Source organism: Rhinopithecus bieti, unplaced genomic scaffold, assembly GCF_001698545.2.
Source record: "Rhinopithecus bieti isolate Rb0 unplaced genomic scaffold, ASM169854v2 scaffold_41207, whole genome shotgun sequence".
In the NCBI taxonomy this organism is placed as follows: domain Eukaryota; kingdom Metazoa; phylum Chordata; class Mammalia; order Primates; family Cercopithecidae; genus Rhinopithecus; species Rhinopithecus bieti.
Window position 1 is genome coordinate 465,086 of NW_016816890.1, and position 21,321 is coordinate 486,406.

Genomic DNA, 21,321 nt, shown 5'->3' on the forward strand with positions numbered 1-21,321 from the left:
TTTTTTTTTTTTTTTTTTTTTTGGCATTTCTACTTAATTAGTCAAGGGCATTCACAAAGAAGAGAACTGCCCAACTGTCCACCTATAGATTTCTCGGTCACTTCGTTAGCTGAACTGTCTATAGCTGTGAGGAATGTTAAAGTTATTTTACACTAAGGTCACACTTAAACATCTGACATAGCATTTCCAGAAATTACTTCATTTTATTTGACTTATGTTAAACTTGCATTGTTTTGTGAAAAAGCTGTGAATAATAAAAAAGCTCACTTATTTGACTAAAAAAATACCTTTGGTTAGCTAATTGAGTATGCATTTAACAAACATGAATGAAATATTAAATAATAAATTTTTGAGAAGCTGCAGAAAGATCTTTCCTTAAGAAAAAAATTCACATTTAGATTTATAGCTTCTGCTGAGAGCCTCTTACATTTTTAATTTATAAAATATCTACTTTGCAGAAACATACCCTTTGACCAAAGCAATATGTGTAGATATAGTACAGCTCATAACGTTTTGGCTTCTGACCACTGTTCCCAGTTGCTGAGCTGTGGATATGCAAAGTGATAATTAGAAAACACTGGAAATATTTTTTAATCCGGATACAACTATTTCTATAAAGTAGACATGTTGATTGTTAAAAGTCTTTGCAGTGTGAGCTTCTTGGCTGAAATTATAAACCATTTTTCTCTAAAGTCAAGGAAGCTAAACTGAATATTTCTATCCAATCAGAAATATAAATAGGATATCTCACAAGATTCATTGAATTCATAAGCACTCTCACATCAAATCTGTCTCCCTCCAACCACCTAGTCACCAAATATTTCATCTCTTTTTAGAGCCTCTGGAGTAATCATTGCCTCTGAACACTGTGGTGTCTCATTGGGTGTTTTGTGGCTCCACTGGAAATCGTTTCACTTGTCTATGTACATGTGGCTGTAAAATTAAAAGACCAATTTTGTGATAGAGGTTTGGCAAAAATAGCATTCCATTTGATTTCCACCTTGAAGGTCACATTTGCTCAGCTAGATTGCAAGTTCTTATAAGACAGAGACTTTGACCTTTCTTTGTATCCTTTTGGGAATTTTAGTCGTTTCTCAGTTTATCTTATTGAAAGTGTGTGCTCAGCCACCTTAGTTACATATTCAGTGTGTGTATAATAACATCTCAATCGCAGGTTCTCAAAATTGTACTTCAGGCACTACTAGAGCTATTTTCTTGGGGTGGGGATAATACAATACCTTCCCCCAAGTCCCATAGTTTGTTTCCCTGGAATGAAAAACGAGATTTTTTTTCTTAGTAAACTTCAGAGTCTGAAGTTGCCGAAACTGTCACTGACAATAAAAATTTTTTCTGCTCCTTTCTTCCCCTCCTTCCAGAGCTCATCCTGGAAATGCCTGCCCTTCTACCCTGATAACAATGCTAAGAGAAGAGCGAGCATCCGGGTATCACACATGTAGCAGACACTTTAGCTAGACTCTCATTTGATTTCCATCATAGCTAATGATGAGAAAATTAGTTGCCACTGAGAAACACTAGGCTACAGACACCAGCCTTCCTTAATTTTAATTTACATTGTCAAGTTTGGGCCAGTCTTGATTCTAGGCAGACTATTCTGCTTGTAGGAGAACAGTTAATATTTCCTCGGTGTGTTACTCTCTGCTTCTGTGGTCTGTGGGACGAATAAGAAGCCCATGGCCAAAAGCCATTTGACTCATCATATTTGGTTTGATTTGTGATTCTCTTGCACAAGTGCTAAACACACAAATCCCTTCTTAAAAACTGATAGACTTCACTAATTTCTTAGAATTTTCAGACTACACTCTTTCCTTCATCCACAGGGGTTACGGCATTGGAACACGGCTTGTAGAAGACTTTCTGGCTCGATCCTGTGTGGGAAGATGCCATAGTTATTCAGAAATTACAGACATAATTGCCCAGGTAACTATGTTTTTAGCTCTGTCGATATGTCTTGAAAATCTCTGATTATTTTAAGTTTGGTGGTTTTCTGCTCAGATTGGACAGGTTCCATCTGCATTCATTGTTAGGTGCTGAGAAAGGAGATTCTAATTGAAAAGCATTTTATTTCAGCACAGAGATAAAGCTACTGTGAACTGAAAGATGCATTTAAGCAACTATAGATTTTCCTGACTACAGGAGTGTGTAGAGCGTATGTCTTCTAGTGGGAAAAGCATTTTCCGAAGGTAAACAAAAGGGGAGTGCAATAGGGCAACCTTACAACATGCATGCCCCAAACCAGTTTCTTTATGATCATTTTCAGCACATGGAGGGAGACGGTTTTTGGTAGTATCAGAGAATATTGTTTAGTCATTCCCAGAGTATTTTCCCAAGAGAAAAATAGAACTTCCTGTAAATATATTTGTTCTAAGAACTTTCACAGCCCTGATATATAGAAGAGAACTAGGAATTATCCAGGATTAGCTCACTGTTATTAGAAATTCAACTGGAAAATGCATCTTCAGCCAGCATTTAAAAAATCTTGGCCCGGCCGGGCGCGGTGGCTCAAGCCTGTAATCCCAGCACTTTGGGAGGCCGAGACGGGTGGATCACGAGGTCAGGAGTTCGAGACCATCCTGGCTAACATGGTGAAACCCCGTCTCTACTAAAAATACAAAAAACTAGCCGGGCGAGGTGGCGGGCGCCTGTAGTCCCAGCTACTCAGGAGGCTGAGGCAGGAGAATGGCGTAAACCCGGGAGGCGGAGCTTGCAGTGAGCTGAGATCCCGCCACTGCACTCCAGCCTGGGCGACAGAGCGAGACTTCGTCTCAAAAAAAAAAAAAAAAAAAAAAATCTTGGCCTATGGTTATTAATGTAGTGTTGTTAATTTGTGCATGAATGGCTGTCATTCTATACCATCATGCTTTCTGAGCCTAAATGCAGTTTTACATACTCTTTGTCTTTCATTGTCACAGTAACTCTCTGAAGTAGGCAGAACTGGAGTTACTGTCCCCATTTTCCAGATAGGAAAATTAAGTTCCAGAAATAATATGATGAACAGTAAATCATAGTATATGTGGGAAAAAATTCTACATTAAAAAATACAATCCAAATGAAAGATTTTTCCATTTACTGATGTTATTACTTGTATTATTTCATGGCTAGTGAATAATGCAGTCGAAACTGTTATCCGAGTATCTTCCAACGTTAGCACAGTGAGTTTATCACACCACTAACCAGGTTGGGGAAAAAAGTCCCTTTCTATATTGTCAGAATATAAGTAAGATCCCAAAACAGTAGTTTGAAAAATAAAATAAAACATTTTTTAATGAAACTAATTATATGGGCAATACTACAAGAATAACAGCTGTTGTTGTTGTTGTTGTTGTTGTTGTTGTTTTTTTTTGAAACCGAGTCTCGCTCTGTCGCCCGGGCTGGAGTGCAGTGGCCGGTTCTCAGCTCACTGCAAGCTCCGCCTCCCGGGTTTATGCCATTCTCCTGCCTCAGCCTCCGAGTAGCTGGGACTACAGGCGCCCGCCACCTCGCCCGGCTAGTTTTTTGTATTTTTTAGTAGAGACGGGGTTTCACCGTGTTAGCCAGGATGGTCTCGATCTCCTGACCTCGTGATCCGCCCATCTCGGCCTCCCAAAGTGCTGGGATTACAGGCTTGAGCCACCGCGCCCGGCCTAAGAATAACAGCTGTTTTAATGGAAAGTAAATACTTGTAATATATAAATGTAGATGGTTGTTTTTTGTTGCATTTCTAGTTGGTAGCCCTCTAGGCTCTTTGATTAGTAAGACATAGTCTTTCTATAATGAGGACAATTAGATTGGTTTGAGAATGACTCCCTCTTGATCTTTGCCAAAATTCATCCCATTAGCTTAGTGTGGGCAAACCACTTGAGCTCAGGAGATCAAGACCAGCCTGGCCAACATGGTGAAATCCCATCTCTACAAAAAGATACAAAAATTAGCTGGGCGTGGTGGCACAGCTGTAGTCCTAACAACTCAGGAAGCTGAGGGGTGGATGACTTGAGGCTGGGAGGTGAAGGTTACAGTGAGTCGAGATCATTCAACTGCACTCCAGAGTGGGTGACAGAGTGAGGCCCTGTTTCAAAAAAAAAAAAAAGAAAGAAAGAAAATTTAAGACTTTGTCTTGCAAATTCATAAGGTGGTAGAACATTGACCAATAATCTGAAAACTTATAGAACGTGGACAGTAAAACCTGACTCATGTGTTTAAGGTTAAGGTTATTTGTTAGGCTTTGAACATTTGAAGAAAATAATTTCAAAGGCAATTTGGAGACTTCATTCTAAAGATATGTTAGCACAACTAGCCAAAATTTTTATTCCTCTAGATATGTTTGTATATGTATGGTACACATCTTTTTCCATTTATTAATGTATTCACTTATTTATTTAAGAAGATGATTAACAGAACAAAAAAAAATCTGTTGACAAAAGAGGAGTAACCAACTGGAAGTAGAGGCATATACAACCTCATTGCTGAGAATCTGGAATTACATTCTGTCACACGATGTAGGGTCAGAGATCATCTGAAATATGCTCAATACTGTAAATGCCCTTGGCCCAGAGAATATTGGCTGATCCAGTTAGAATAGTGCAGTGTAATGGGAGGATTCTCTGGTTCTTTCTTACTGTCTATTCTTGGCGCTGAGGGCACCATCCAAATCACTGCAAAGCTTCTGAAGGAACTCAGAAGAGATAATTCCACATATTCACTTTAATTAGAGGAACATAAAGGAACAAGGCTTCTCTAGTAGAAAATAAAAACGATAACTTTTAAAAATTAGTGTCATTAAGTTCAAAATAGCTGCTAACAAATATCGCATATAAATCCTTCCCAGAGGTGTCTAGGAAGTCTCATGTAAAACTTTCTTGTTACCTGTGGTCCTCAATCAGGATGTTTCTCTATTAGCCACAGGAAAATTACAGAGCTGAAAGTCAAATTAAATATGCCAATAGGAAGTACATGTTTATGTGGGGCGTAATGTAGGCCTTCTTACCGGGTAGATACTCAATAAAAATTAGTTGAAAGAAAAGAAAAGATGAAGGGAAGAGGGGAAGAAGGAGGAAGAAGGAATCAAAGCAGTCTTTTGTTCAGGCCCCTTGGGAAGTTGCTTTTCTTCTGCAAGAGGTAGCCTGGGAATGCTCCTCACCTTGCCCAACACATTCAAGGGCTCCTCAAGCCCCTTCCTGGAGGAACTCCTCGCTTTACCTGACAATGAAGTCTTCAATACGTGGAAATAGAACAAGAGTTCTTTCAATGCTCCAGATTAAAAAAGAAAAGATTGAAGAGGAATCGAGTAAGAAATGTTCTATGGAGAGCATAAGAAAGAAAATGAATTCGTATCTCAGCAAGAAGAGACCCATGAAAAAAATCCACAATGTTCCCCATTTAGAAATTATATTCAAAAATCATATTCTGTCTTTAAAAGAGTAAAGAAGCTTCTAATGAAATTTGACCTCCTAATGGTACACAATTTTCACCAAGTTAGAAACAAGTCTGTTTGATTCTCTCCTATTAGAAACATGCACAACATCTGCTTTCCAAATATCCCTTCTCTAAGCTTTTCATGTCTTTATCAACCATTCTGATGAATTCCTTCCTGTGTCTTCTGTCCTCAGTGAACATGAAAAAGATCCACTTCCACTGCTATGCAAGATTCTTTCTTGTCAACGAGGAGAATATTCATCACCTTCACCCTTCTCTAGTGTAGGACAGTTGTCCCTGCTCTTTGCACCTTCCTTCAAAGGCCTGATGTCCTTCCTCTTAATCATTTTTACCTCTCCAGCAAAATGTTCCTTTACTTGTAGCAATAATGTCACCCATTTAAGGAGCATTTTGACAAAGATAAAAGGTCAGACTTTAGTTATGGACCTGCCCACTGAGGCTTTGTTAATAATTAGCAGCTTTCATTCAAACGTCGGGCCTGTTGGCAGCATTATCTCATTAATCCTTGTAAACTCTCCTCAGAGAAGGCAGATGTCAAATGATACAGTCAGTTTTACGGAGAACTAGGCCAAGTTCAGAAGAAGTTTACTGTAGTCATATGCTGCTCCCAGAACATGGCAGAGTCAGGAATAGAACCTGATGGCTGTAAAATTTGTTTGGCTGCCCTCTCAGACCACACACTTCTACCGAACACCATTATCATCCTTCTCAAGTACTGAGCGGCTAGAGACCATGGCAGCCATAGAACTCATGATCTCTGTCCTGTCTCCAGGGAAGGAAAGAGAGAGAAGGAATGCATTTAAAGAGAATTGACTAGATGAAGAAACCTATGCCCAGACAGGAGAAGTGATCCCTGCCTCTGAGTTAGTAAAAAGACTGCATGTAGGAACAGGTTTCCTGAACTTACCCTGCACTCTGCACGCCTCTGCCTTTGCGAGGGAAGGACTGTGTAACTTCAGGTGTTCATAACATTCCTCTCTCTTGTTTTCCTCACTCGTTTTTTTCTTCAAAGAGGAGGTCGGTCTGTCATTAGGCCTCTGACGATGCCTTTTAACATGTAGTAGACCTTTAGTTGCGCCATCTAGTGGTCTGAAAAGAAATCCCATGACAAGGACCAAATCATTGAAGGCAAAAATCTTTAGTTGGCCTTGCATTTTATATAAAAGAAGATGCCAAGCTAAATATAAAGTCTAGTTCCTACAACATTAAAATGCATCCATTTTAAAACAGAATTTTATCGTATACAACAACTTTTTGTGGTGGTTACTTCAAAGTATAACTACAAATATTAAATAAGACTAATTTATTTTGAAAATTAATAAGTCAGCAGCATTATAACACGATATTGAAAAACGCATTGATATTTTCTTTATAAAATTTCAAAGTAGCTCCTACCTATTGCCTGTATTTCCCTTATAAGAACGTTGTGAAATAAAAAGAACATCTATCATCTGTCATTAGCCCCATTTTACTGATAGTATGATTGAGACTTATGTGCTATTACCACGGACACGGTAAGAAAACCCAGCTTAGAATTTAATTCTTCTGACCTTATTCTAGTGTTTTCTCCACGAACTAATTGTTTAAAATGTATCTTTAAAGATTTTTTTCTACTATGATAATTGTTCTGAGAAAAATTTTGTAGTTGGTCTAAATGAAAATGTGTAATATGCAGTGGAATTACCATAGCTGATTTTAGTTGTAGTAATGAAATATTAGATAATTTAACTTACTTACACACCTGTATGTTTTTCTGTTTATTATAAGGGAAAGCAGAAAGTGCAATTGCACCTATCTCTGGTCAAAGAACCAAAAACCTCCTTAGTTATACAAAATACATTTTAGGGTTTCCAAACACATTTATGATAAAATAGTTTTGTTATTAGAAGAAGCTAATTAGAGATAAACTTGACTGGATTAAGAAAATGTGGCACATATACACCATGGAATACTATGCAGCCATAAAAAAGGATGAGTTTGCGTTCTTTGTAGGGACATGGATGCAGCTGGAAACCATCATTCTTAGCAAACTATCACAAGAACAGAAAACCAAACACCGCATGTTCTCACTCATAGGTGGGAACTGAACAACGACATCACTTGGACTCGGGAAGGGGAACATCACACACTGGGGCCTATCATGAGGAGGGCGGAGGGGGGAGGGATTGCATTGGGAGTTATACCTGATATAAATGACGAATTGATGGGTACTGACGAGTTGATGGGTGCAGCACACCAACATGGCACAAGTATACATATGTAACAAACCTGCACGTTATGCACATGTACCCTAGAACTTAAAGTATAATAATAAAAAAAAAACTTGATCATTTAAATCAAGATGATTACAAAGGCTAGGTTTGACACTAACTATAATCATGTTGCCTTTTGAAAGTAATTTGGACACTAGGAGCTGCGATCCTCATCAGTAGATGAGCACTGGCCTAACCATGTCCAATGTAGTGGAGATTAAAAAGGAAGAGTCCACATCCTGCTGATTTACATTCCCACTGTGTGACTCTGAGCAAGTTGCTTAGGCTGTCCAAAATTCGGTTTCCATATTTGTCAGAAGAGACTTCTTTCAGCTGTCATTCTCCTTAATTTCGGGTATTACTTTCACTAGCTACCATCTGCACATTGAATTATAATCATAAATAGCTGAGTGTGGTGAATGTAGCTTCCAAAGCCTCCTGCAAAGCATCTATACCTTCCAGTTACTGACAGTGTTTATAACTGCTTGGCTTTGCACAAATTATGTTTGTCAAAGTTGGGGAAGCTTTTTGCTCTCAGGTCCATGTCAATATGATGATTACTCTGAGGGACATGGGGGAATTTATCACTTTTCAGTGTAAATGTCACATTGCTTTGTTTTCACTGTAAAGAGGGGATTTTAAACACAGCATAAAAGACTTAAAAAACTTGAAACCCTGATTTTTAGGTTAAAAAAATCAGCATCTAATATACTGTGCTTGTTGGAAATTCTGGAAAGCAAAAGAAGAGATCTTTTCCTTTTATAGTATAAATTGAAATTTTACCTTAATTAAATAATGTAAGCAATGATTTTGGGGGATAAGTAATAAAAAAAATCAAGGAAATGGTCATAGGAAGCAATATGAATGAGGGTGCCTAAAACATGGAAGTAAATCTAAGTGGTGAATTTTGTAAGCGTAAACTCTAGGGCAAAAGATTTAAGCACATAATCCAGAGAGAAAACAAAATAGCAGAGGGAATTTTTTTCCCAGTGGATGAATCATTTTATTTCAATAAAATGGTCCATTTGAGATTAGAGTTGAGTGTATGCAGAAAATTTCAGCAAATCGTGCTAGTCATACTGTTTTTTTCTGCTTCTGATCTGAATGCACAAGACTGCTGTGACTGAATCTATGGGACGAATGAAAACATTTCAAGCCAAAACTCCTGAGCCACTTTAGAATGGAGACAGCACGAGGGCTATGATTTCCAATCTCCAATACAGATTTGTGCTCAGAAGCACTGATTTGACACTTCAACAAGGATATCCAAATCTGATTTTATTAGACATTTTCAGAGGGGAGTCCCACAGCTTGGAAGGTGAGCCAGAGAGGGTTCAGTCAGGAGACGGGAAGCACACAATTGTTTCAAAATGAAAGGTTGAGTAGAAAACATTATGAGCTATTTATAGGGGATTAGTTACTGAGAAAGCGGGAAAAAAACCACACTATAGAATTTAGGGGTGAGAATGAGCACCCAAAGGAGGAATCATTTTTAGACAGAGTCCCACTTCTTAAGCAGGAGCAAGCCAATAAAAGGCACGCTAGAGACAGAAGAAAAGCCCCTTCTTCCTGCAGTGTCCCTGCAACACCTTCTTCTGGCCAAGCAGAAATGTCTGCATGATGGAGCGCTAGCATTACAAGCAGGGCAGTGAACAACAGTAGGTTTTAAGCTGAGAAGCAATAATCTGACAACCAGCACAGAAGGCATGAGCCATCCTGATTGTTACTTACATTTCTATGGCCATCTTAAATTTTGGTGACCTCATGTTTGACCCTATTCCACCTGCTCTCCCACACTGGAATGAATTTGGCCGTTCAGTGCAACTCTAGCTGTCTGGTGGAAGGAAGAGATGGCAAAGGAAGCCACCTGCTTTTATTGCTAGAGTGGTGTCAACTTTCTGCCACTGAAGACACAAAATAGGTTGAAGAGCACAATTTTCAGTGTGCAAACTTTTCTTCTGAAATAAAGACTTTTTGTTAAATACTGTGAAATTTGTTCAATACAACCACTACCTCTTTTTTCCTATAAATTTCTTCAACTTCTACAACCATATCTATGTTCCCTTTCTCAATCCCTCCAATGACTATAAATCTACTGTCTCTATTTGATTACTGTTGGAAGTGCTGTTAAATGACACTGTGGTCAAGAACTCCGGAATATCACCTGCCAATAATTTGTACTTTCTTCCCTGGAAGCCCAAGGTGGTGATATGCAAGGATAAATGGCAGACTGGCCCTTGAGCTACCACCCAGTGAAAGATGTAGCTGGGGGCTTAGACTTAAAGCCTGCCAGTGGGTCTCATAGGCTTTAAATTAACCAGGTTCACTTTCTGGAATGTTCATTAGATCTTTCTGTGCCAAAGGTAGATAATTAGTTTGCATTACGTGAGGCAAGAGTTGTAGTGTTAAGTAAGCAAAAATGACAGAGCAACCTTGCACAGGTAAGGGAACCCATGATTAACCTTACTTAAACCATCTTTATCATGAAAGCAGAGCAATGTAAGTCTGCATTTTAGTTTAATGTTTTAATCAGTTTGTGAAATTCAATTTTATCGTGTTTTGTGCCTGTTGATCTTCCAACGATTTGCTGTTGACCAGCTTATTTTGTACATAGTTCCAGTCTCCATCTAAAGAAAGCAAAGATGTTTCACAAAAATGGAAGTAATACAGTTTCCCAAAGTTATGATAATACTAGTAAAATTTTAAATTTGATTATTGTATTAACCAGTGAAGTTATCTTTCATTTACAATTTCATTTCCCCATCAGATCTGTAAGTTTTTCCAAAGGAGGGATCATTCATAGCATTCTAGGGATTTGGTTCACCAGGTAAATCCACACCTGTTGACATTTATTAAATATTGTTGAAGTGAACTTAGAAAATATTTGAAGAACTTTTCACTCATCTACACTCTGTTGCTCCTCCTAGTCTGTCCAGAAGAGGGCAGTGGTCCACATTTGTCTCTAAATGAAAGACTCCTACTCTGTCTGCTCGATACTAACACCACATGCAGAAGCTGCCCTCTTATTTCAAGCGATATTCGTTACACTCAAAATTAGCACTCTAAAAGTACCTGGTTGTTCACAATAACAAATCCACGACAACAAGATTTAAACTGCGATAGGATCCTGAACAGGAAAGTAACTGATTCTTATTAAATAATGATAGTGAACTCAACTTGATAATTTTATTGAAACATTTGTTTTTTCTAATATTGTTTATAATATTGTATTTTAAAATTAAATATAAATCAAATATAAATTGTAATTGTATTAAATTATATATTTATTATTGTTTTTCCATTATTATTTATTATATGAGTGTAGTATGTTTCAGAAGAGAGCTATTCACTCTGCTACTCTGAGGTCAATTGTGATTTCAAATGCAGATATTAAGTAGGTAATCAAATCATTACATAGTGCACTTCATATTATTATGGAAAATGCTTGAAAATTATCCTAAAATTCATCATGGAGCCAAATTGTTTTAGGTAGACTCCTTTAGGTTACCAGCATTTGGTTTATGTCAAATCTTTAGGGTTTATTGTAGAGATATTCTGGGACACAATAATCAGACCCCATGAAAGAACAAAAATTGGAAAATCCTTCCAGTTTTAGTCTATCTTGAACCCTCAGCAGCAAGCCTTTGTGGTTCTCTACTTCAGTCCTGTGCCATTTTCGTGACTCAAACCTTCTCTGCTTGTTCTGCTCTTATAATTACCTAATAATATCTTTCCATTTTTCTTTTCCTTCTCTCCACCTCATTGCTTCTGGTGTTTCACAGTTTTGTTGCCTCATGGCTTCTGCTTACTCTTTTCTTCTCTGGGTGTCATTTGCATTCTGCGCAATCACCCAAACTGTGACTTTCTCTATGTGTTTCATATTTCAAGTCCCCAAAAGAGAGTCTTTAACCTGTCCAGCCAATCACTAGCCCTGTGTTAGGTAGAGTTTCATGCTAGCTCACTTCCAGGGCCTTAGCCAAACTGTGAACTGACTGTCCAGGCTCAAAATGCCCACCCTAATCCATTAACTGTGGCCAGAATGGCAGGATAATTAGAACCTGGCAATCACAGGGAGCCCCTCAGGAAGGGAATCTGGGTATGAAAAACATTCCAAGATTTTCCAAAACAGGACAAAGTAATTGATAAATATCTTGTTCTTCTTGTCCAGGAAATTAATAACAGATATATATGTGTGTGTGTGTGTATATATATATATATATATATATGAGTCTCACTTTATCTATGAATCTTCTGCTCACAGTATTTATCTTACTGATGCTGGTATTTGTTTTTCTTTGTTTCAGAGCTAGAATTTGGGGCAAATAACTAGTGTTGCAGACTCCATTTAGTATGCTAACTATAAGGTATTGAAGTAGAAATAACTGTCTTTGTTATACATTTGCAGATAATAACAAAGAAAGCAAACACTTCAGAATAAAATGCCTCTGCATTTGGAAGCAGTCAAGTGAAACCACATTGTTAATGCAAAGTAAATATTTTAGACCATTAGCAAGAGTGGGGCTAACGTTACTCAGGACAGTGAGCTCAGAAGAACGCTTTGGTAGAAGGGAGATAACCAAATTCTCCTAAGAAAAATGATGTTGTGCTACAATAGATAGTATTAGGTTTCCCTTTGAACTTCTTATAAAGGAATGAATTACAAAAGTTTGCTCTGGTCATCTAATCCTGTGGGGCTTTTTCTTTTGTTACTCTTTTTTCTAAGTCTTTTTCAGTCATTTCTCTTGACATTCTGTGTATTTTCTTTTTTCAAAGAACGTTACGAGAGATAATCTGATTTTAATGTGAATAGGAAAAGTGCCCAGATAAAATGAACTTAAACCAGGGCATTCAAGTCAGAGACAGCAACATATCTTAGGCTGTTTTACCTTTCTCTTAAAAAAGGGGTGGGAGGGGCGGAGTCCTTTATGCTTCTGTATTTTACTTACTTTGCTTTCTTTTTTTTCTGATTATATTTGGCTTCCTTAATTTTCTAAATAACAAGTATCTTAAAAACAAATACTTCTCTAAAAGTTACCATATTTCACAATTCTGGGTCTAAGTCTAAATGTAACACACCCAGTACAATGCACAACACTTGAATTTTGCTGCCATCATAATGCTGTGCACAAAATGGGGAGGCATTTTTTTCCTGTCCTCTGAATGTTCTTTCTTTTACTAGGATGAATATTTAAACCTCAGTTTTAGAGTTGCTTTCCATTCCTCAACACTCCTCTTACACACAACAACTTACTTTAAGGTATAGGCTCAGAAATGCAGCCTGGGGGCCATAAAATAAAAGACTTAGGACCTGTTTACTTTCATGCAATCTCTGCCCTTCACTTGGTTAAAATCTCTCACTGATATTGTGGAGACTGCTTTTTGCTCATGGTCCTCTCAAAAAGTGACTCATTCATGCTGCATTCACCTCATGAGGGCTGAAGGCACATCACGGCAACTGCCTACCTGTTAACCTCACCAGATGACATGTAACTTCAGCCTCGCGAGACATGGAGAGGGGGTTCTGTGCTCTCCACATAGATAATGAAGGCAGATACGAGTGGTGGACAACTTCCACTCAGCTCCAATCTACTTTACCTCGAGCAACACAGTGCTCTGGCTACCAAAAGCAACCTGACAGGAAATCCCTAAGGGAATGCTGGGAAGCAGGAGGGTGTATGGAGATTACCCCATATTAACTTCCATCAGATAGCCAACAGTTGTGACTCTGTTCATTACAAAGATGCTAAAATTTTCTGATATCTCGCCACTGTCTTATCTTAGAATAACATGTAAATAGATACTTGAGAAATTAGCTGTTATTGTACATGCCTCCCACCCCAGCCAGAAGATTGAAGTAGGAAACCCAGGTATTGGAACGGAACAGAATCCCCAGGGTCTAGTAAGATTTGCAACCCGGGCATTCCTTACAATGCACAGAGCTGAAGGGGTACAGCAAAGCCAAGTGAGAGGCTCAGTGATTAACCTGAAGAGTCGGGACAAATGTGGAGAATGCAGGTTCACAACCAACCAGGTAGAAACAGGAGACCTGGTCAGAGAGAGCAGTTCTAGCACAGTGCAGGCAAGGGAGGACCCAAAGGTTAAAGCACTGTATATGCCTCATTCTCAACATTTTGCTAAGATTACTCATCCCTTTAATCCCTCAACACCAACAACAAAGGAAGCTCATCAGATAAGCCTAAATATAAAATCTTTCTTTGCTCTTACTGTTTTTCAAAGGCTAACTCAAAACCTAGTTGTAAGAGCCTATTGAATTGCTTTTCTTTTTTCCACTCTTTTCAACATACTATATTAAAATAAAGTAAGTGGGAGCCCTTGGTAAACAGGAATTGAATTCCATGGAAGTCACAGCCCAACACAACACAACATTCCAGAGAAGGCTGGCATCACAGTGAACTGAATGTCAGACCATTTTCCTATTTAGTAGCAGTTTTGAATAGAGAAGGGAGCGGAAATCAATTAAAAGGAAAGACAAATTCTTTGTGGTAATAAAATTCTCAATATTTAAAAAATGATGAATATTCACAGCAAAAGCAAAGCAATTTATAAATTATTGTAAGACATCTTACAATTTGGGCCAGAAATATGGCAGAGAGATTATTAAAAATACGATACTTGTTTAAACAAGCATAACCACTTAGGCTTGTTTCTCCCCACTGAGTAGGCAAGAACTGCCTTATATAATCACTCACACATTTGTTCTATTCTGTTTTGTACCTCTGGGAGGGGTGAAAGAGGAAAAATGTAGGAAATTTTCTTTTGTGGAAAAGCATATGTGTACAGCCACAAGCTCTGCGGATTTTGAGACTGATTGGATCAAACCCAGAAGGCCACATCCACCGTTATGGCAGAGTTCCAACATGAAGGCAAAGCACCTGCAAGGGAATTACCCTTAAACTTTTGTTATGACTGCATTTGCATAATATTATTTTTTCTTTAGTCACAGAGAAGAATCTCTTAGGGCTTGATTCTTACTAATTCTACAAGTCACTAAATAACTTAGCACTGCCTCTCACTTTCCTTATGAATGTCCATCTTCCATTTTTGTTCATAATCAGGACTTACAAGAAATCTGGCTGCATGTAGATGTCATTTTTGCTCTATTACTAAAAATGCTCCAAGGGAGAAGTTTTTTTAACTTTATGTTCTGGGATACATGTGCACAACGTGCAGGTTTTTACATAGGTATACATGTGTCATGGTGGTTTGTTGCACCTATCAACCTGCCATCTAGGTTTTAAGCCCTGCATGCATTAGGCATTTGTTCAAATGCTCTCCCTTCTAGGGGAGAAGTTTTGAATCTTCCGAGTATCCCAGCACATGAATATCTAGGCTGCCCTGCCTTTGCATTGAAGATTATTGGTTTTATTTCTGCTGTTTAAGTTATTTGGATGAAACTCAGGTGAAACTGACTCATGAAACTGTAGGGAAGGTAAAACTTCACCTCTATCCTCTTAGGATTTTTTTTTAAAAGTTATCCTGAGAATTAAATTGACAGGAGACAGATCAACAGAAAAAAAAGCATACACATTTACTTAATACATAGCATGGGAATCTTTAATAAAGAAACGGAGGCCCAAGGAGTTGAACACTTACCTACTGAATTGGACAAAGAATAGTAATTTGCGAAAAGGCAACTAAATTATTTGGGGAGGCAAGAAGAAAATAATTAGTTTAATAAAATCTGTACAGAATCCTCTCAGCCTCACTTGCCCCTCCTTGATGATAAGAGTGTTGTTTTCTTTCTAGTATAGGGAGGATATCCTTCACACGGGAATTTCTTCTCCTGCCTTTAAGAAACAGCAGGAAGGTCAGAGCAATCTTGTGACTGCTGCTTTTCAAGTCCCTTTAACTCAAAATAATGAGTCTATATGTCAAAGTGGCAATATTTGGGGTGGCATATTCTTAACTCCTTTAAAACAAACCTAAGTGGATTGAAAATAGCAATAGCTTTGGGAACATTTTATTAATGTAACTATTTACAATAAAATTCTTAATTAAGAAAAGAAAACCATGAAGTAAATACCCTGGGAAACAAAACCCTAAAGCAAGATCTGTCTGGATCTAAGGATTCAGAGACACATCAGGAACACCAAATTCCAGGCCATCCCTCCCTGGTGTGATGTTTAGTTTGTGTCAGAAGTAAGATTTGGTTCAGACTCGCACTGACCTCTCAGTGATACTCCAGGGCAAGGGGTTATCAATTCTAGCTCCTACATAGAATCCCCTGGAGCTTTCCAAAAAATCCTGACGTTCAGAACTTACTTTTGACCCATTAAATTGTGGTCTCTGGGAATAAGGCACAGGCATTGGAACTTTTAAATGCTCTCCGAGTGATCCTAATGGGCCTCCACTGTTTAGAAGAAGAGTTCCCTAACTGTGTTCTATGGAACTCTAGGGTGATTCCTGTAGAAGTGAGGCTGCATGTTAAGGCTGCCACTCCTCCAGACCCTCCATCCAAATTCTTCCCCTAGTTACCTCTTATGTTATGTCTTTTACATGCTTCAAATAAATAAAATCCATTTGGAAAAAAAAGTGGAAAACACTAGAGAGATATAAAAGTGGAACAGTTTTGATTGAAACAAAGTCCATCTCACCTTTAGTTGGGACAACAAATTTGTCTGTAGGGAAAGAGGTAGGGAAGGAGGCTGTGTTTTGAGGACATCTCTCAGAAGAAGATGGAAATTGACCAGTTTGTAAGCATATATTTCTTTAATTGCTTGACTTCATGCATAGGGTCGGTGAAACCCATTCACAGTTAGCCAACTGTTTAAGGAAGTAACCCTTCTTAAAACACTGATTACTATCCCTCATGCTTCCTCCGTGACACAAATACCAATGAAACTCCTGGGAGAAATAATTGTGTTCTGTTGAAACTATCAGAAATTATTATGATTGCAGAAGCACATGTCTTTATGATAAAATGTAGGCACAGAATGTTTTACAATGCAACTAGTCACCATTTTATAGGTTATAAACTGCCAAAGAATGCATATATCTTAAGGTACCGTTCTTAAGCAAAGTTACTCAATATCATGAGTTCTTATTTTGCTGACTTAATCCTATTTCTTGAAACGACCCAGTGAATGTGATTAGGTGAAGTAATTAATTCATTTTCCCATCTTAATCTCAGTTTTCATTGCAATTTAAAACTTGTGAAGATTTCTCTCTGGAATTGGTGTAGCCGTAGGTTCAGGAAACCTGAAATTATAAAAGATAGCTGGGCCGGGCGGGCGCGGTGGCCTCAAGCCTGTAATTCCCAGCACTTTGGTGAGGCCGAGACGGGCGTTATCACGAGGTCAGGAGATCGGAGACCATCTGGCTAACACAGTGAAACCCCGTCTCTACTAAAAAATACAAAAACTAGCCGGGAGTGGCGTGCGCCTGTAGTCCCAGCTACTCGGGGGCTGAGGCAGAGAATGGCGTTAAACCCGGGAGGTGGAGCTTGCAGTGAGCTGAGATCCGGCCATGCACTCAGCCTGGGCGACAGAGCGGTCCATCTCAAAAAAAAAAAAAAAAAAAAAAAAAAAAAAAAAGATAGCTGGCCAGATTGGAAAGAAAGGTGCACTCTAAAATATATAAAATTAAAGTTTGGGGACTATTTGAAATCTTTTATAAACTTTCCACTGCCAAAATTCCTTCTGTATCAATTGTCATTTTTATCTAAGGAAATTTTAAAAAAATAAAATGGAAAGTTTACTTCAGTGATACAGTAGAAGCATAGTTTGAGTATAACTATCCTAAGCATTTAGAAACCCAAGGTGAAAAGCTGTTCAGGATGGGAAAGAATCCAGGGGCCCAGACAGAGGCCAGGAGACCTGGAGCTAGACCTCTATTCCCAAGAGGACACTAAGAATCCAATGGACTGGGAATTCACACACTACGGACTGTAAGATTTAGGACAACAGAGTTGAAAGAGACTTTGAGATGTACGAATTCAACATCCTCATTTTACAAATGAGGGAACATCCTTTCAAAAGTTATATGAGCAATCAAGAATATACGAAAATGAGGCAGAATTTGTGTGATGGACATTAGGAGTAGACAAATGTAGGTCCAAATTGATGTTCAATAACTTCACAATGGCTTAACCACCTTAGCCTTTTTGGACTCTAGCATTATTTATAAACATAGAAAAGGTAATACCTCCTTCCCAGTATGCTTGTGAAACTTAGATGAAACAAGAGCCAAGACTTCAAATTAACTTAGTTTTTAAAATTAAATTCGTGAAATTCCAGTAGTAAGATAGGAGTGGTTTAGTTTTAAGTTCAAAACAATATAGTTTCTTGAAAATGATATAGCATAGACAGGAAAATAAGTTGAAAATTTTCCAACTCTTTTATTGAAATATAAGAAAATGATTCTCCAGAATGAAAGAGTAAACTTTTAGCAGGAAAAATTGTTCCAGAAAGACCTACCTGAAGGCCTATTTAACATTTTTGGACATGAAAGATAAAGAAACCAATGAGAATATAGGATAAAATATCATGTTAGTAATAAAGAAGAAATAAAGATGGCATCAGACATCAGGGTGTGGCACCTCAGCAATATTCAATGACAAAAGACAATGAAGTAACGCTTACAATACACTCACGTAGAGAAAGTATGAACCAGACAAGCTGTCCTTCAATTAGAGAACAGACCAACAGGCTGAATATGTAAGAATTCAAGGAATAGCATTCCTATGAGCCTTTGCTAAGAATGTTACTAGAAGGTAAACTGCAGCCAAGCAGGAGGTGATTGACGAAACTTTAGCAAAATAACTGCTTTCATTTATTTTGTTGTGTACCTTATGAAATTTTTCAAAATATACAAATGTAAAGAGAATAATGTAATGAATTCCATGTACCTGCCATCCAGTTTCAAAAGTTTCCATATTTTGCCAATCTTGTTTCATCTTTCAGCTTTTTCCCTAAACTTTCTTTTTTCTAAAGTATTTTTAAAAAACTTCTAAACATCATGGCAGTTCACATATAAATATTTAAATATACATCTCTAACTGAAGAACTTTTAAAAAACATAAACCAGCACACCATTATCACACATAGCAAAATTAATAATTCTCTAAAAATCATCTAATATTCACATTTTCCTAAATATCTCAAAGATATCTTGTTACAGTTGGTTGTTTTGAAACAGGATACAAATAAGATCTATCCAGCATATCTGGTTAGTAAGTCACTTATATCTCCCTTATTCTTCTTTTTTAATACTGTTAATCTGTGGGGAAACTGAGTCATCTATAAAATGGAATGTTCTGTATCTAGATGTACCTGGTTGTTTTCTTGTGGGGCTAATTGCCTTGTTTTCTGTTACTCACATTTCCTATAAACTAGCAGTAATGTCTAAATAGTTGATTAGGTTTAGCTTTTTAGGAAACAATATTTCACAGGTGGTACTATGTACTTGTTCTTGCCTTGCCTCCTAAGGCACATAATATCTGGTTTGATTTTTAGTGATGCTAATATGGATGAGTGGCTTCAAATTGCATAGGTCTGACCCCATTCTGCTTTCACCTAATAGTTTAGAATTCATTATTTATTGTCTAGATCGATTATGTCATCAGAGGTTGTAAAACGTTTGCTTTCAAATTCTGAAAAGCCCTATAAACAATAAAATAATTAGTAGAGAGATAAAATTAATAAGCATAAGACAATAGCTTTTCACATACTCAGATAACAATCACTTAGAAAGATATAGTGGAAAAAAGAAACCATTTACAATAGGAACAAAGAAAACACCTACAAATAGAGTTTACAAGAAACATGTAAAACTTATGTGAAGTAAACTTTAAAATATCCCTAAAGGACGAAAGGTATCCTTGAATGAATAGAAAGGCACCCCAAAGTCTTGGACAGGTTAATGACCAATTCAGTAGATCTGGAGTGCAGCCCAAGATTCTGAGTTTCTTACAGCCTGCCTTCCCCAGAATTGCCTGCTCTGTGCCGTACAGCAGTTATTCTCAAGATGTAGCCCCTAGACCAGTAGCATCAGTATCACCTGAGAACCTGTTAGAAATGCAGATTCTTTTGCCTCACTCCAGACCTACTGAATCAGACACCCTGGAGGTGGAGTTCAGCAATCCACATTTTAATAAGCCCTCCAGATGATTTTTACATGGACCAAAATTTGAGAACCACTGCCTTAGTGTTATCAAATTTAACTTGAACTGGAATCAGCTAGGATCATGTTAAACTGCAGGCTTGACTCAACAGGTTTTAGATACTGTCTGATTCTGCATTTCTAACAAGCTTCATCGCGATGCTGATGTTGACGATCTGAAGATAACATTTTGAGGGACAAGACTAGAAGAACAGTCTGTTTCCAGCTTACTGAAGGCCAGCCTAGTCCGAAACCCTCGCTTGCTATTTTTTCCTAGATACTAATAACAAATAATAGCTTAATGTGTTACTCCTCCCAATAATATGTTTGTGTTCCTTTCAAACAAAATTTAACCAAAAATAATTAAAAGTGAACCTCCAGCTTTGGTGGAGAAATTTTAGAGAGATACTTATCAGCATCTATCAAATCATGCTATAGATGCTATACTGCTAACTGGAACCTAAAGAAAAAGAAAACATTATTGAAGAAAATGCTCTCTATGCATAGAGAGAATGTATAAATGTATAAATACAATTTGCCTCTAATTTTTGTCTTTTTATAAATTTTGATTTTCATGTTAGTGCTCAGGCTCTATCGCTTCATATTGCCCCAAAATTCAGTGACTTACAGCCACAAACATTTATTTAAGCTCATGATTTTTGGGGTCATGGAGTTGGATAGGACATAGCAAGGACTTCTCTACAAAGCCTGCAGCCTCCACTGGAGTGGGTCAAATGTTTGGAGATGGCTACAATGATTTGACTAGGGCCATAGATCTGGGGCCTTTTGTTCTCACTGTTGGTTGGACTTCCTGGTCCTTCTCCATGTCATGTACACCGGGGCCTGAATGTTTAAAGTGACTCCTTCGCTCACATGTCTTGCTCCTAAGCTAGAATATCTGGGATAATTGGAGCCATTGGGATCTCTCTCTCTCTCTCTCTCTCTTTATCTTTATCTCTCTCTCTCCCCCAGACCCCCGCAACTGGCTAGCTTGGGCCTTTTCAGAGCTTGGTATTCCCCGGGTAATTGCAGTTCTTACATAGTGACTTTTACCATACTGTTGAGCATTGCAACATTGTAAGAGACCAAGGCATAAACTGTGATACTGCTTAACAACCTACTTTTGTGTCTGCCATAGTTTATTGGTTCATAAGGTCAGATTCTAAGTGAGGACAAGACTACATCTACCAGAAGGAGCCATTGAACCATGTTTAATTTATCACATGTGCTGGTTAATTTTAGATGTCGACTTGATTGGATTAAGGGGCAGCCAGATAGTTATTAAAGCATTATTTCTGGGTATGTATATGGGGGTGTTTCCAAAAAAGATTGGCATTTGAATCAGTGGACTGAGTAATTAAGGAAAATCTGCCCTCACCTAATCTAGGCAGGCACCATACAATCCACTGAGGGCCTGGGTAGGACAAAAAGGGAGAGGATGGACAAATTTGCTCTCTCTCTCTCTCTCTGTCTCTCTCTGTCTCCCCTCGAGTTGGGTCACCACTCTTTTCTCTGTCTC

At 38.0% G+C, this 21,321-nt stretch overlaps 2 protein-coding genes across 5 annotated transcripts in view; one reads left to right on the top strand and one right to left on the bottom strand.

Moving 5' to 3' along the window:
* Window positions 1–13,785, bottom strand: part of CALHM4 (calcium homeostasis modulator family member 4) — a 32,945-nt gene extending 19,160 nt beyond the window's left edge. For 3 of the 4 annotated variants that reach the window (XR_001882117.1, XM_017855468.1, XM_017855467.1), the window contains exon 1: window positions 13,611–13,785. The gene's annotated coding sequence lies outside the window, so the exon portion shown is untranslated. The remainder of the gene's footprint in view (window positions 1–13,610) is intronic. The other variant, XM_017855469.1, reaches the window with a different exon arrangement.
* Window positions 1–21,321, top strand: part of TRAPPC3L (trafficking protein particle complex subunit 3L) — a 50,363-nt gene that overhangs the window by 3,525 nt on the left and 25,517 nt on the right. Inside the window, exon 3 of the mRNA XM_017855471.1 lies at window positions 1,839–1,938. Within this exon, the coding sequence (XP_017710960.1) occupies window positions 1,839–1,938 (100 nt within the window). The remainder of the gene's footprint in view (window positions 1–1,838; window positions 1,939–21,321) is intronic.